Genomic DNA, 17,881 nt, shown 5'->3' with positions numbered 1-17,881 from the left:
AAGCACAGTGGTGTGAGAGGTCGTTGGGAGGGTGGGGCATGCTGTTTTTTTCCCTAAGAAAGACAGGAGGGCCTGGCGGGGGGATTTCCTTGAAAAAACAAGGTGACCCATGAGCGTAGATGAGAGAGACTCATGAGCCATCAGCGAGCGCAGACTCTTCATGGGCGTGGCCGAGGCAGGCGGCGTACTTGCTGTGTCCGTCTTCATTGTGCAAGAGCTCCTTGCATGAACTATACTCGCGATGCAACATTTGCAACAACGCACGCTGAAATTGCTCTTAGAAATTTGCTCTTTTGTTTTGGATGCCAGATGCCTGCAGAGATCGTTTACGTCACTGCCTCTGCTTCGTCCATGGCGGTGAGCAGAGCTGGAGCTTCAGCAGATCCGAAAAAAGGATTTGTCTCATACATAACGACAGTGAATGTTGGAAAGGGAACCACTTTACTTTCTTCAGTGAGTTGTCAAAGCAACATTAAGTTAATGCACTAAAATATCAATAACTGAAAAAAAGACAAAAACTCACTATAACTTCTAGTAATAGTATGTAAATGACACTAAAATAACAATGCATACCAACTTCCATGAGTTGCCCCACTTCATGTAAAATAAAACAGCTTTTATTACTGTAGGTAACTGATATGACTTGTGAATGTATATGATTTCAGACATTTAAAGAAAACTACTATTCATTTTCATAATAATCAGAACCTTAATAAATCATTGAACTTTTTGAGTTTGTGACCCTGATGCTCTGTTGATGAAACCTAAAAACTAAACATACAAAATAACAAACTGTAAAAAAGAAAAAAAATGTTAGAAAGCGACAAATACTCACATATATAGTAGTACTCATGACCAACGTTGAATTCATAGCCCAGAGAGAAGGCGCTGTAACGCTGGAATTTCTCAGAGAACTTAATTGGCGTGTGGGGGGCGTGCGGCCGGTTGCACTCCCAGCGTTTGAAGCCCATCTGCGGGTCGCAGGTGCGATAGCCTCGGTAACTGACCATATAGAGAACATACTGCTCAGCCACACCACGCTCCAGCGCCCCCCGCTGACTCTGGTTGTAGTGTGGACAGTAGATGTCCAGGTAGTCATTAACACTGACTTGTACGGTGTAGCCCTCTCTCCGCAAGCTTAAAGAAAGAGAAAGGAAGGAAGGAAGGAAGGGGAAAAGAGAAACAAACAAAACATTATCATAAGAATACTGTGTTTTTTTATTCTAGTGGAATCAGTGTCATATCCTTTGGATTTTCTTATGGATAGGAAAAATTAAGAATAGTGGAAGATTTATGTCATTGACCTTTTTAAAACGTTTAAGTTCTGCTCAAATGGAAAAGCAGTTATATTTCAATGCTTTGTCACAGCACATTAAACCAGATCATTTTTCATGCTTAATGCGTGCGAGGCACCGATTAAACAACAGGGGGCAGTGTTTCATTTCACGACGGCCCTACTCATTTGATTCTCTTTGTCTCGCACAAGCTCACACAGAAAAACGTGCTAATACACACACTCGCGCTCTTCTAGGCCAGGTCCCACAGGAGATTATTATTCAATTACAAAACGAGGATCAGAAATGTCACCCACTCCTTCTCCGTTCCTCTTCAGCTAACCCCTTTCTCCTCGGTTTCTGTGTCTTTCTTCACACTTCCTTTCTCTCTTTTTTTTTAAACACTTTCTGTACTACTACACATGCAAGCTGTTTTTTCTTTTTTTGCTTTCTAAAATGCGCATTATTCACGTGTCCTCTTTATAGCTCTGCTCCTCCTCTTTTGCTCACCGTATCTGCTTTCTTTTTTCCTACAGCTTTTCCCCCCTCTTTTTTAATCAGTGTCTTTCTTAGCCTTTTATCAATACACAACAGATGGCAATCACATCCTTGATTAGGGCTTTCTCTCTCTCTTGCTCTCAAACACACAGACGGAATGAAAGATTTTTGTCATGCAGTGTGTTTTGGGGAGTGATGCTTCAAAGCTGCTATATTTAGGGAGAGGGAGCAGGCAAGGAGTGGAAAAGAGGAAGATAAAGGGAGAAGATGAAAGAGTGAGGAAAGATGAAATGAGAGTGTTGGAAAACAAAGGATGAGATGGGTACGGAGAGGCACAGATTTGGAACACTGATGTACTTGACACTCCTGAAGATGATGATGTTAAGATAGGTGTGTGTGTGTGTGTGTGTGTTGGTCAGGTTTTATCTACACTGCAGGGACCAAATGTCCCCAAAAGGGGAATAAAGACTAAAATGTCACAGTGTGAGCACCAGCCAATAGCTCCCATGAGGAAAATAAAGATATGAAAGTAATGTCCCAGGATGCATCTCATAGGGTTGGTTGATTGAATGTCTAGACAAAGACACTCAAATTTAGAAAAAAAACCTCTTGATTTGTTGAACATCACGTAATTCCAAACCTTCATTTGTTATTTCATAGCTGCGATGACTTTATTATGATTCTAAAATGTGAAAAATTGCTATGGTAAATTTAGACTAAGTTAAGTCTATTTTGCTAACTTACACTGAATTACACTTCTGTCAAATTCTCTGCCCTCTAATGTCATGTCATCAAACTCAAACACAAAAAAGACAGTGAGTTTTTCTGATCGGCCAAAAATGTTGGGTCATTCACCTGACTCGCCATTTTGCCAAGTCTAGAGCTGTTACAGAATTAAGTGTGATTTCTTGTTATCAGTACTATTTTCAGGTCATAGTACAACGATGTACATATATATATATTTTGCTTAGTTTTTTCCCGCCTGCTGTACTGAAACCATTCCGAATCGTAACATCAAAACCATATAAAAATATCGTATCATATAAAAACAGAAGCATATGAGATGTCTGCAAAATCTGTATACTGGTCATTTTTCTTAAAGGTCCCGTTTTTCGTGCTTTTTTTGAAGCTTTGATTGTGTTTACAGTGTGCAGTAAAACGTGTTCATTATGTGTTCAGTATTTTTCACACAATTCACCTATCTGTATACCGCTGTTTTCACTGTCATAAAAATGGGCTGATGACTTCCTTGTTCTATAAAGTCCCTCCTTCAGAAATACGTAACGAGCTCTGATTGTGCCAGCGGTTCCTGTGTTGTGATTCAACAGCAGCTGAGCGCGCGCTGCCCTCCTGGAAACGCGATTGGGCTAGCTTTGAGAAGCAAGTGGGCAGGATTTGTTTTGAAAACTGCTGGAGATGTACTTATAATCTCTGACGAGATGCGCATGAAAATCGCATTCGATTTTTTTGCACATCCCTAACATCTATTTAACAAAGCTAAACAGCATTGCCCTTTGTGTAATATGTTACAGAAACTTTTAAACGCACCAACTTAAAGATTTAAAAACACGTACCGGTTGTGGTCCATAAACAACGCCTCCTCCAGACAAAGAGGGAACCGCTCCATCTTCCAATAATAATCTTTAAACTGATTGAGATTGAAGAAGCTGTCCTCAGCAAAATAGCTGCACATAGTTTTACATGTGGATTATAATTTTCTTGAACCGAGTTAAACATAAATTGTAACCATTGATATCTAAGTACAGCGTCCATGAGAAGACCAAACAAAGGTGATTGTACTCCAAGATGAAAATAACAGCATTTCGATGACATGGCGACAAACACAAACGCAGCACTTCCTTCTTCTCCGTCGGAGCGCAACAAGACCACGCCCCCTTTTTTGTGTATACATGTAGGCGGCGGAGGTTAGTCAAAAAACTGTTTTAGTGACGTCATTACTGCAGGAATTAGAGGGGTGTAGTCCAAATGGGTCATTTTTTGTAGGCGAATTCTGTTAAATCAAATAGAAAGAATGGGACTTAAAACACGATTATTCTCTATGAAAACTGAAGCATTAAAAATTACAAAAAGCACCATAAAACTATCATAAAAAACGTTCGTATGAGTCAGTCTATTGTGTTGTTAGCAGTGAAGGGATGAGCGAGAAGAACTGGATCAGCCGATTCATTGAAAATAATAAATTTGAGTCACCACTTCTTTCAAAAACTCGCATGAACACTTACAGGAGAACCAAGAGAGATGCCAAGATTTCAATAGAACAACTTAAATTTGCCTGTACCTCACACAAAGCTATCATAAAACTTCAGAACACTTGCACCAGTCCACTTTTATGCTACTTTACCATCCATTTTGAAGCTTGAAAGCTTCAGTTCCCTGTAATTACATGAAAGAGCGACCAGCACAATTCTTTAAAACTGTTGTATCTTCTTCTTCTGTTGCATAGAAAAAAAAAGTGGTCCAAATAGATTTGGAACAGCATGAAGGTGAGCAGATGACAGAATTTTTGGGTGAACTATCCATATGTGTGTGATTGTGCAGTTCCTGTAATAAAAATAACCTCATGTGCATTTTTCTTTCTGAAGAAGTACAATACATTACAGTATCATTGTGTCTCACATCTGTGTGCGTTTATGCTCTTCAGTGTATGTACATGTTCTATAGGTGTTTATAAGTGTTACGCAACTGTATGTCTGTCCCATGACACCCACAGATGAGAGAGAGAGAGAAAGAGAGAGAGAGAGAGAGATGGAGCGCTCTCCAGGGATGTGCACATGTATTGAAGTGTGAAAACGGAGTAATGGTTTTCCCTCTTCATCTCTTTTCTCACTTTCCCATTCTGCTGTCTCATCATCATTCTCTTTTCAGTGGGAAGGGAAACCTTGTTAGTTAGAAGGCAAAGCGTGCGGGAGGGAGAGAATGGTGGTAGATGAGGAATAAAAGTGATAGATAGAAGCAAAGTATCCAGCTAATAATCATCTGAGGATACAATAAACAGCCGTCAGCATAAAAAGCTACAGGGGCAGAGTCTTCACACTAACTGCTAAAGAAAATCTTCAATATACACACTTTATTCATTGAGACACGTAACTGATATAATCAAGTGGCATGCCTTTTTTTTTTTTTTAATTACTGGCCTTTTTATTTGCTATCTTTTTTTTTTTTTTTTTTTTTTTTACTTTCCACTGATTTCTGACATAATAAAATAAAATTATATTAAATTCCGGATTATATTATTTTAAGTCTTTTTTTTCTTTCTTTTTTTACAGATACAGTATCAGAAAACTATAGGGAAGAAATATTTCTGGCTGAACTTCAATGTATCAAACGTACTGTTCAAACATTGCCCCTTATTGTTGATATTTATTACTCTGCTGCCTGTCTGTTAAATTACACTGCTGTTCACTTGTCTGACAAACAAGTACCACATACTATTACATGCTATACAACTACCAATTACAGTACATACAAGCTTCATACAGCTGAATGATTAGCACCTTGCCAACCCTTAAAACTGCATTCGCCACATCTAACAGCCTTTTAACAGCTCTATAAAAGTTGATAACGCTCAGATATCCATCCCAAACTATTTCGTTTAGCCCACGCCAAGCTCCACACATCATTATATGTTTTTTATCACACAACTGCAGCTCTGTGCACAGTTTGCTTCAGAGCTTTAAACATTGCAAAAATGGTATCTGACGCAGTCTTGGCTGGCTATTACTGTGATGGATTCCCTGTAAAAGGTTAAAGCTATAACACAGAAAATTCACTCCCGGGGGCAATCCGCGAATGATTCACATGGGTGGATAGAGAGACAGCGTGAGAGAGAAAGTGAGATAGAGAGAGAGAGAGAGGGAGATTCTCGAAGTATCTCCCGTACATTATCTTAAGAATCTAAAAAAAGACTTACATCTTCAGTGATAATGGTTGAAACTTGAGAACCGCATCGTTCTGCTAAAACGCTTTGAGTATAAAGCCCAACACTCTGTTCAAATTTGCTTTTAACTGCACCTAAATGTGTTTCTAAGTGTCGGTGTTCATACTTATAGCGATCTGCAGCTACAAAGTGACCATAAGTCATTCATTTTCAATGAGAGCTGGTGATTTGAGGGACCACAGCAATGTCAAATCAGTGTGGCTGAGCAGATCTGAGCTGTTTAACTATATGCAAATAAGTAGTGATGCAAGATGGTTACTACCAATGGTAAAAAAAATAAAAAATAAAAACAAAACAATAAAAACAACAACTTGTGACTACCAACTTATTTTTATTGCCTTTTATTACCAAGTGAGAATTCTGTTGCATTTCATGCTTGATAGGTAAATAAGGTCAAAAAAGAAATAAATTAATAATTTATTAAAATCTGTTTCCATTTAGATCACAAAACAATTTATAAAAATAATAGTGATAACAGAAAACAAATATTAGTATAAAAAAATCAAAAATCAAACTTTTTTTGGTAAAAGACAAAACATTATATATAAATATGTAAATATATATAAATATATATAAGTATTAGTATAAAAAAAATTCTCGTTTTCTCGTAAAAACAAAACATTATCATAAATGTTTTAAATAACACTAAGCATCGTTATGATTATTATTACTATTAAAAACAATATTTGTTTATCTGTATTAGAAATGTCCATGTGCTGTCTTTCCCAGTATAATGAAGCCTAGAAGATGCCTTGAAGCATATACAGTAACTTGAGTTTGATTCATATTCATTTGGTTTAAGAAACGATATCATTATGCACTGCTGCACATGTATAAATGGCATAAACATGTTTTGCCCTCCGGTCTGTTAAGTTTTGGAAGCATTTGTTGTTCAAACGAAAAAAAAAACATCTTGACATCTGATAAAATAAAAATAAAAATATATCAAATATTTACAGCAATACATCCTATTTGTTAGGACTATCAATAATACAGCGACCTCACAACAAAGTCACTGTCATTGCCGAATGGCCCTTTTTTTTCATATGAACTCAATGATTTTTCTCAGAACACTGTCAGATGATTGCAACATCAAGGACATTCTTTTATTCTGCGTGAACAATGCTCTTCTTCAGCAGGTTAAAGAATCTCTGTTGCCACTCTATCTAGACTGCATTCACACATTATTCAGAAGACAGGGCTTTAGAAAACTGAAATAGAGGCTCATATTGGCCACTTAAGTAAGTGAATAAGTACAGTTTCCCGATAAAACCACCCACACTGAAAGTGTATGAGTATGTGACCTTTTCAGGTTTGTTTGTGTGGACGATAGTTCGGGTTTCTAACCTCGACACGTTTCGTTTTAAAGAAATGGTTGCAGAGCTTTTCACAGAGGCCATGGAAATACACCTCTACCACCCTCAACCTCTTCACTTTTTTTCCTCTTAGTGAGATCTAGAAAGATCTGCGTGCTTTCAATAGGATGCATTTCACTTCATATCCAGCTGATTTGATATCTTGTATTTATTTTGAAAAAGGACCTAAAGCATCTTACACTGAACGGTGGATTTGTATGAAAAATAGGAAAATAAATCTTGCATAAGAACATACTGTATAAATAAGTGACAAACATCTCATGCACACATAAATCAATATAATACCAGTTCTTGTAGACTAGAGATGTCATTATGAGAACAATTACATGCTAATCAATTGTATCAAACATTTATAAGTTTGTAAATTATTCATGCTTGAGAGACGTCTCATCCCCAGCTGAGCTCTTACAGTAGCGCACATACACGCATCGCTCTCCAAGAGCTTTATTTGGCAGACAAATTACAGTAGACCCACTTGTGTCTGTTCAAAGAGCATAGAGTGAGCAGCACTGTCTTTGAAGTGAACAATGCGATGGGGAGCCGCCACTCTCTTCAGGAAGTCTGACACACGGAGGTGTTAGCTCTACCTCTCCTCTTCTAGAGTGAGAGACGAGGTGATGGAGAGACTGTCTGATTCAGATGTTAAAGAAAAGGCATTATGATGATGCTAACCTCTGCACCCTGAACAATGTGATTTTCTAGGGGTGCACTATTATTAAAATATTATTTTCATGCTATGGCCGATAACTGCTGATACGGCTGACTGTATGCTTAAATTCTATACTATTTTGGAACGTTATATCGGAATGTTATCGGAGTCAGTCGATAAAGGATTAAAATGTAAACATCAGCATCAGCCGATTTGAAAAATATTTGGCCGATATGCCTTGCCGATATGACAAATAACTCACATGTGCTCTCAGTAAGCAAACAATAAGATCACGTCAGCAGTGTGTGTAATGTATACAAATAAAAATAACTTTAATAATGTTTATTAGTTCTAACAAGCTTTTTTTTTTTTTTTTTTTGCTCAAAACTAACCGAAATTACTAATAATTTGTTTATAATTTCTGCAAAGGAGAGACTTCTTGTTTTAAAACAAAAGGATATAACTATCGGTATCGGCATCTGTTATTGGCAAAATGATGTGCAAATATTGGCCTATCGGATAAAATCTATTATTGTGCATCTCTATTAAAAATAAAACACTAAAAACTAAAATCAATGATTTTAAATGCTACAAGGCATTACAGCATTATAATGTAAAGTATGAAAATTAGATATTAATTCTGAAACTTGCTGAACTTAAATTAATTTGCTAGTATTTTTTTTAAATGTACCTATTTACAGATTTAAAGACCAAGCATTATATGCATTTAATTAGCCAGCATATTTAAATGGCCAAATACTGACAGATATACCCAATATAGACCAAAAATCACAACCAAAACCTTAATATTAGCTAATAACCATTATCATATCAATATATGGTGCACCCATAGTGAATGTCAGAGTCACATAGGAAAGTGTTAGTCATATTTTACTCAAAAAGAAAATGAATTCCCATATAAATAAAAAATAAATGAATTAATTAATTAAACAGGGAAATTAAGAAAATTACAAAAGACAATATAATCTGATGATCTGGATTCATTTTTGTGAGATTCTACAGAAAATAAAATAAATTGTTGAATTTCATACTCATTTAGAGTTGCAAAGGGGTGGAACATTTCCTGGGATATACCAAAAAATCTAAATTTGCTGGAAATGTTCCACCTTATTCCAACCCTATACTCGTTTCATAGTGAGCGACATGTCCTCATAAAATATTAGGCCTTGGTGATCACATTGGAGAAGAAGATTTGAACCTGATCTATTCCCCTCTAAAAATCTTCCCTATATCTGCACCTCTTTAAATCAGTAAGTGGTAGAAACCCAAAAACCTGTTTATAAATTCAGCTTAATTATGCTAGCGGCACACAAATTACACACTTGACCTTTTAGAGAGTGTTTAAAACTACAGATTAACATGATTTAAACTAATTCAAAGTAATTCGCACATATCTAATGTGCTTAAATGTCTTTGTTCATGCATGCACACACACACACACACACATAACCGCTCTTCCACGAATGGGTGCATCATTGTAAAACCTCTATCCCCCATGAATATTTGATTGTATCATAAAAATAACCAACCTTTTAAAATAACTGTTCAAACACCCCTGAGCTAGAGCAGCCAACCAGAAAGCTTGTGTAATTATTTACACTTTGTACACAATAACAAAGGCGCATGCGTGTGTACGCGCACACACACGGATCTGATGGCGCTGTGGTGCGAGTCTGATGTAGCCGGAGCGTTAGTGCATGAGGTGCAGGACACAGCGGCTGCCGCTGCACCAAATAAATTAAAAATTTACAACAATCTCCGACACACTCTCTCTCTCTCTCTTTCTGTCTGTCGTCACCTCCCTCTCTCTCAGCACTGAAGAGAATGTACAGCTAACTTATATAACTCCCATTACATCAGACTGTCTCCCAAAGGCATTCTGGGAATAGAGGTGGGATCTGTCTGCTGGAAAGATGGTGCTATCAGGTTCACATCAAATAAGGCCCCCATCAGAAGGTCAGTGTCCTTCATCAAGTGAGCGGAGAGTGGGAGAGGCTATTTGTCTTAATGGCTCTTCAGAGGTACGAAATGTCAGAGGGTGCAACTGTTCCTCTTAGTTCCCTGCTAAACTGGTAATGGTGCTGTAAATTAGCCAGGGTTTGAAAGCTAGACACCTACAACTTTGAAATTACGGGGTGTTTTTGGCTAGTTTGTAACTAGGACGGCTGGAGATGCGAGGCTTCTGAAGACCTTGTGAAATCAAGTGAGAGCTCCGTAGCTTGATTGCAATGTTGGAGTTAAATGCGAATCCTGTCTTATTATTGCAGATTTCTTTGGACGTATTGGGACGCCATCCAGGGATGCTTTGTTTTACATATCCCTGAGGATACATTTGCTCTCTCTGTATGCTAACGAAGCTGTGGCATAACTAGGTTTCATGCCAAAAGTTAAGTGTGTGTTAGAAAATACCATGGAGAGACAAATGCGGTTAGCGTGTGTGCTTTAGATGTAAAAGATTAAGTTTAGATTTAGAGTTTAGAAATTAACTTTATTTCTCGTAACTGCACCCGTATATCTCACATAAGCAATGTCATTTCTCATAATTAAGACATTACCACAGTTTTAACTATATATCTCATGATGTGACTGTACTGTATATGCAATTATTTATTAATCATTAAAATTAATTACTTACACACTACCATTCAAAGTTTGAAGTCAGTAAGATTTTTTTAAAATGCATTTATTTCATATTTTTATGGAAAGTGCTACATTTTTTTCAGGATTCTCTGATGAATAGAAATTGAATTTATTTGGGGAAAAAAATGAAAAAAGAAAAAAAATAATACATATATATATATATATATATATATATATATATATATATATATATATATATATATATATATATATATATATATATATATAATAAAAATGTAACTTTTTTCAAATTAATTTAATGCTTACTTGGTGAATTAAAATAATAATTTATTAAAAAACAGTAGTTTATATATATATTTTTTTTACTTCACAATTGCAACTTTATTTATTTTAAATGTAATTAAATTGTAGTTGTGCCTGGTTCTCTAAATTTACCTCATATCTAGAAATTATGACTTTATATCTCATAACTACAGTTTTCTTCCTGCAACTTGATAGCCTATAACTTTTCTCTAAATTCTACCTACGTATACAGTATATGTATATATCTTACACAATGTGACTTTACTTCATATTTTAAGCTCTCACAATCACTATTATTCTATTTAGTTTTTTTTTTCTCTACAGTCAAAAAAGTGACAAGATTTTAGAATAAAACCCTTCAGCAAGAATTTGCATTTGAAATGCAAGCCTCATTTCTGCGAGAACAAAACTGAAGAAGCAAAAGCAAACAGAAGACTGGCGAAATCCCTTTGAATCACATTTGTGATGATTAACAGACATGGGGACTTGTGACTTGGTGACTTGGACTCGAGTCGACTCGAGTCGCTATTTTTAGGACTTGAGACTTGACTCGGACTTGGAAGTTAAAGACTCGGGACTTGACTTGACTTGAGACACGATGACTTGAATGACTTGAGTGTTAATCACATCATGTTTTCAGTTTGAATATAAAATATATAAATTATTTTTTTAAATAAAGTTGATTACTCAGCTGGAGCGCAGGCTGAGAATAGCGTCGTGACTGGATCAGGACACTATCGTCAGTCATGCCCTCTCTACCTTACGCACACCACGCCCACTTAAATCAGATATCACATCACATCAACATGTCAGCCTGAGAGGTACCGAGGGTCATCGCTTTTGTCTTCAATAGTTCGCGCCTAAAAACGCGTGGAAAACGCTAGTCGCGCCGCTTTCTCCTTCTTTCCAAAGCGCTCGGACAGAAGTGCTCCTGGGGCGTCTGTCGTTGCTAAGCATCCATGACACGCTCTCTCTCAATGAAGATGCGGAAATTTCAGCAAAGTATAAATGGATTTGCAGCACTAAAAATCGCTCGCAGTAGCTCTGCTACTAAATTCGTTTCAAAATGGCAATCCATATACAGCTATGAACAGCTGTTCCTTCATTTTAGCTGAGCTTTCAACGTTGATACGGGAAAGGATGAAGCTGATTGGTTAGTTATTGTCACATGACCTGCGGTGCGCTTGCGGCATTCTGAAAAGTTTAGATGTTTTTAACTGGATGCGGTGCGACGCGCGCGCGTTGCTTCCATTATGAGCGCGCATACCGCGCGCCTACATTGGAAATAACGAACTTGCGCGCGCAAAAGACGTGATGTGAACGGCCCCGAATATTTTGTTACCTTGTCTTTCTCATAGAGCAAAACAATTAATCAGAAAAACTAATGTAGCTGCCGCGATTACCCAATCATGAGAAGTGCATATATATATATATATATATATATATATATATATATATATATATATATATACAGTACAGAATATAAATATGACGTATTTTAAGTTGTTTCATACTGTTTTGTTATGTACAGTACAGACCAAAAGTTTGGACACACCTTCTCATTCAAAGAGTTTTCTTTATTTTCATGACTATGTAAATTGTAGAGTCACACTGAAGGCATCAAGGGCTATTTGACCAAGAAGGAGAGTGATGGGGTGCTGCTCCAGATGACTTGGCCTCCACAGTCACCGGACCTGAACCCAATTGAGATGGTTTAGGGGTGAGCTGGACCGCAGACAGAAGGCAAAAGGGCCAACAAGTGCTAAGCATCTCTCGGGGAACTCCTTCAAGACTGTTGAAGACCATTTCAGGTGACTACCTCTTGAAGCTCATCAAGAGAATGCCAGGAGTGTGCAAAGCAGTAATCAAAACAAAAAGTGGCTACTTTGAAGAACCAAGAATATTACATATTTTCAGTTGTTTCACACTTGTTTGTTATGTATATAATTCCATATATAATTCCACATGTGTTAATTCATAGTTTTGATGCCTTCAGTGTGAATCTACAATTTTCATAGTCATGAAAATAAGAAAACTCTTTGAATGAGAAGGTGTTTCCAAACTTTTGGTCTGTACTGTACATAACAAAAAAGTATGAAACAACTGAAAATACGTCATATTTATATTCTATACTCTGAGAGAGAGAGAGAGTGTGTGTGTGTGTGTGTGTGTGTGAGAGAGAGAGAGAGAGAGGAGAAATGTAACAGTTTAATGTTGTATGTAAACTGTGTTTGAGAGAGAGAGAGAGAGAGGTGTTCAGAGAGGAGTCTGTTGGATGTTTAGCTGTTATTTGTTTTATGGACTCAATGTTGAAAATGTAAAACATTTCAAACACTGTTGGCAGAAGTGAAAAATAAATAATTTTAGGAAGTTACAATTTTGTTTGATTCCATGATGTATTTTACTGAACATGAGTATTTACAATGCAAATCCAAATTATTTTAATTTACTGACAGTTACTTATATCTTGTCTTTTAACTTTATTAAGATCAGATTCTGCAGGTAAAATAACAATATTAAGGTGACTTGACTTGGACTTGACTTGACATAGCTTGTGACTTGACTTGACTTGACTTGCCCAAGAAAAAAATACTTGGGACTTACTTGAGACTTGAAGGTTAAGACTTGAGACTTACTTGAGACTTGCACATGTGTGACTTGGTCCCATCTCTGATGATTAATGTAACATACTGCTTTCCTGTGTCGATGTGTGTGAGTGGGAGCCGACAGTGAATCCTTGTCTGGTGTGTTGTCATCCACCCACACCCTAAGGGGAACCTCAGGGGCCGGAGCATTACTTGCCAGGAGCATTAGCGCCAGGATTTCACAATGAATCAAGCTACTAAACCATAAATGGCCCATAAATTCAGCGACTACTGAATGTAAACCTCGTCGCTCACATGGGCCGTTATATACGAGCAGCTGCTGCAGTGCGCATTATGTTTGTTTGCTCGTGGCAAATGACTGCCGCCCCCTGAGCGCATACGTTCACATCAAACAGCAGCCTCTGTGCACGCTGGGCATTTGGGATATATTTTGATGACAATTACAGTTTGAGAAAGCACGCATGCACCTGTGTGTATAGACATTTATATATACACATACCCTAGGATCCAGCAAATGGGTTATTAGTTCAGGAGCCAATAGAAACCCCAAAGCAATTTGTGTTCAGTCTCTGCCCAAGGGCTAATCAGCAAGTAACTCCAGCAGCATAAGCCTTGCTAGAGACCCTCCAGAAGCACACGAGCGGTTCCTGCCAGTTTGAGTGAAGAATCGCGAGCCATAGGGTTATAATCACATGGGTGACACTCCACACAGAAACACATGTAATCTGGGTGCTTTGTGTTTGGGTGGCTACTTCTGAAGCACTATATCAGGCAGGAAGACATAAATCAAGGTGCTAGTGGGTTGTTGAGTTAGTGTTGTGCTGGGCTTGGTGTCTTCGTAAAAAAAAACTCATCTGTCTACTCAGCTCCACTGTCGGGATCTTGCTTTCTGTGTCTGTGTAAGTCTAACATCATCTGCTTGGATTTACAGAAATTGTTTCCTCAAAATAAGCATTCTGTCATCATTTACTCAAACTGTATGACTTTTGTTCTTTTGTGGAAAGTCAAAGGCAGCAGACAAGGGAAAACATATTCGTGTTCGCAGAAGTCAAGTCATACAGGTTTGGAACCAAATGAGAGCGAGTGACAATGTTAATTTTTGGGTGAACTGTCCTTTTAAGAAAATACAGGTATATTAGATGTGTTCATTACTTAATGCCACAGTACTAACTATAAATACACTAAGAAATTAAAAAAAGAAGAATGTTATAGATTTTTAGATGCGTTGCACAAATCCACTTTCTGCCAGTTTCTTTGTTTTCCCTGCCACAGCTGTTTCTTCCCCCTTTTCACTTCTGCACAAAAGAACAAATGATAATCCTCACATATGCTACACAAACACACACACACACACACAATGTGTGAAAGCATCGTTAGCTCATCTAATCAGTGTTAATTACTCTACTTACCAACAGTCCCACCTGTCAAACAATAGTCTTGTTCAAAAACCTACTGAGCTGCCTACCTAGACAACATCATAGTGTTCACGACGTAAAAGCTGTTCCAAATGCCTTTAAAATAGCATCAAGACAGTGGTGCTCAACTGCTTTTGACTTCCAAAATGTTCAATTATGGCTTTTGGGTGTCAGGTTCAGTTCCTTTCCTCATTTGGTATGATCACTTTGTCTCTACTGTACTGTGTGAAAAAAATGCAGAAATATTTTAAAAATGCAAATAAACTTAAAATAATAATAATAATAAATTGTTCTTCAGGCTTTACAATATTTTATAGATTACATTGGTTCCACTAATATACCTGTTGCTGTTTTGACTGGCCATAACCCACTCACTGTTTTGTCCAATATGTACAACATGAACCAGTGTCCCATAACCTAGAGATTTTTCAAATTAAAGGTGCAAAAAGCATTGTGACTGATGCCCTTTCTTGAGATTATTTAGCATTCTTTTTTTCTTTTAAGTACTATATTTCCTTTTCATGATATACTGTATATATATATATATATATATATATATATATATATATATAATTTACATATAATTAAAATAAATATAATATAATTGAAATAAATGTATAGTGTAAATTAATATATAGTATATTTTAATGACCCTGGACCAAAAAAACAATCATACTGTAAGTAGCATGAGTATATTTATAGCAATAGTCAAAAATACATTCTATAAGTATACATTTTCTTTTTTGCCAGAAATCATTAGGATATCAAGTAAAGATCATGTTCCATGAAAATGTTTTGTAAATTTCCTACCTTAAACATATTTAAACGTTGATTAGTAATATGCTTTGCTGAGAACTTCATTTGGACAACTTTAAAAGTAATTTTCTCATAATTTATTTTTTTGCACCCTTAGATTCCAGATTTTCAAATAGTTTTGTCTCATCCCAAATATTGTCCAATCCTAACAAACCATAAATCAATGGAAAGCTTTAAGATAATGTATAAAAATACATCTTATGACTGGTTTTTGTGGTCCAGGGTCAAACACAAACACATTTGTATTGGCCAGAATGGAAGGCAGCATGTCCTTGTCCATTCTTGAAAGATGAAAAAATCCAAAAATGCATTGCAAGTATAATGGAAAAAAAATATTTGTGAATGTGCAAAGTGAATGTAAAATACTACTACTTCAACTATTACTACTACTACTAACAAATTAATTAATTAAATAAATATCAAAACTATGACAAAAAATTGATTTTCACTCCCAGTGGCGTAGCCACGGGTGTGCCAGGGTGTGCCGGTGCCACCCACAGTGGCAGCGGGCACACCTAAAAATAGATGCAGAATTATTTTTTATAGTCTCAATAAAAAATGTTTACTAAACTTGGGCTATTGTTGTTTACTTAGAAAATATACATATTTTTAAATCAATCCTTTCACGCGTAAATTACAAATATTTTAACTGACCCCTTGTTTCCATAGCGACGCATCATGATTGTCACGTGACACACTGCAGCCACTAACACAGTGATCCTCAAATCTGGCTCGCGAGATCCACTTTCCTGCAGAGTTTAGCTCCGACTCCAATTAAACACACCTGCCTGTGATTTTCTAATGATCCTTAAGACACTGATTAGCAAACTCATGCGTGTTTGATTAGGGTTAGAGCTAAACTTGCAGGAAAGTGGCTCTCGCGAGCCAGATTTGAGGATCACTGCCAGATGTATCGGTATTCGTTTTATTTAGTTTTTCATTTTTTATTAAAATATATACACAAACTTGCTTACCATGTCAACTATGTGATATTCCGATTCTTCGTTTAAAAACCTTTATAAATTATCTTGATCTATAACGAGATGAGCGCTGCAGTTCAGAGTCCTGTCAGCCATATTTAACGTAGCCTACAGCACTTGAATTCCCAAAGTACATGAAAGTAAGTAGCTGTTGAACTGGACGAAGAATAAAGTAAAATTTATTGTTCTGCTATGTGTGTCTGATTTATGAATAAAACGCGTCGCCAAATTACATTTGATTAGATAGTTTTTGCTGCTTTCATAGACATCAGTGTGTATTTTACAAACTACCAATGTATTGTTTTACTGTGATTATGTATATTTAAATGTATGAAACCTAAAATAAACATTATGTGGTTGAAAACACTGCATATTAATTATGACAAGGGCTGAGCGCATCTGTCTCTGGCTCAGCGCCAGCCAACGCGTGAAAGCTGTTTGAATCTGGTAGTTCTGTGACGTCACTGAACATTCTAAATCATACTCTTAGGGGCACAGAAATAAGAATCCAATATATAAACAGATAATTTTTGATTGCAAATTGCTAGCTAGCAATATGTCGCAGAGCTCCTTTCTTAATTTTTTTTTAGCAAAAAACCTTGGCTTGATGGACAGCCGGACACAAGGCCTTAACGTTACACCTGATGAGGATGTTTCTCCCTCCCCAGACCCAACATCAACAGACAGTGTTGCCAGATTGGAAATGTCCAAGTATGGTACCAGAAGTTCAAAATTATCGTATAAGCAAGAAAATTATTACATTTAACAATTAACTACATTTTGACACGACCTGCAAATTACCACTAGGAGTATGGTTGGACGGAAGCAGTGCGACAAAAATACCATCCCATAATTTTGCACAGTAATCTGACAATAAATGTGGCACACCCAGATTTTCATATGCACACCCAGAGTCTCTTTTCTGGCTATGCTACTGTTCACTCCACATTTATGTTTATAAGACTATCATGTTGTTAGCTAAAGCTACTGTATACCAGCATTCAACTAATATCAAACAAATGGAATAAACAGTGAGTCAAGTCTGTGAGGCTATTTGTGTGCTGACTTGCTGCCTATGTAGAGCGTTCCAATTCAGTCACTTATGAGCAGGCCCTTATGGAATCTAAACACAGAACTCAGCAGAAATAGAACAGCCATTTGTTTACGCAATGGAATATTTAGTATAATTATGCTATACCTTTGACTGCTGATAAGAATGAAGTGAAACTGGCTTCATTTAACATTTTAACATGATAAAATCCCATTTTCTCAAGAATAAAAAAAATCTGAAAATTCCGACTACTTATGAGATTTCATTTTAGTTGGATGCTTCCCTAAAAGACAGCTGCCTATGTACTGTAGATAGTAGACTACAAGGAAGCTC

General features: G+C 36.8%; 1 protein-coding gene across 1 annotated transcript in view; it reads right to left on the bottom strand.

The window, feature by feature from the left end:
• Window positions 1-17,881, bottom strand: part of efna3a (ephrin-A3a) — an 89,480-nt gene that overhangs the window by 11,797 nt on the left and 59,802 nt on the right. The window contains exon 2 of the mRNA XM_026289783.1: window positions 836-1,137. Within this exon, the coding sequence (XP_026145568.1) occupies window positions 836-1,137 (302 nt within the window). The remainder of the gene's footprint in view (window positions 1-835; window positions 1,138-17,881) is intronic.

Source organism: Carassius auratus, chromosome 19 (assembly GCF_003368295.1).
Source record: "Carassius auratus strain Wakin chromosome 19, ASM336829v1, whole genome shotgun sequence".
Lineage (NCBI taxonomy): Eukaryota > Metazoa > Chordata > Actinopteri > Cypriniformes > Cyprinidae > Carassius > Carassius auratus.
This window is presented reverse-complemented; position numbering and strand designations above follow the sequence as displayed.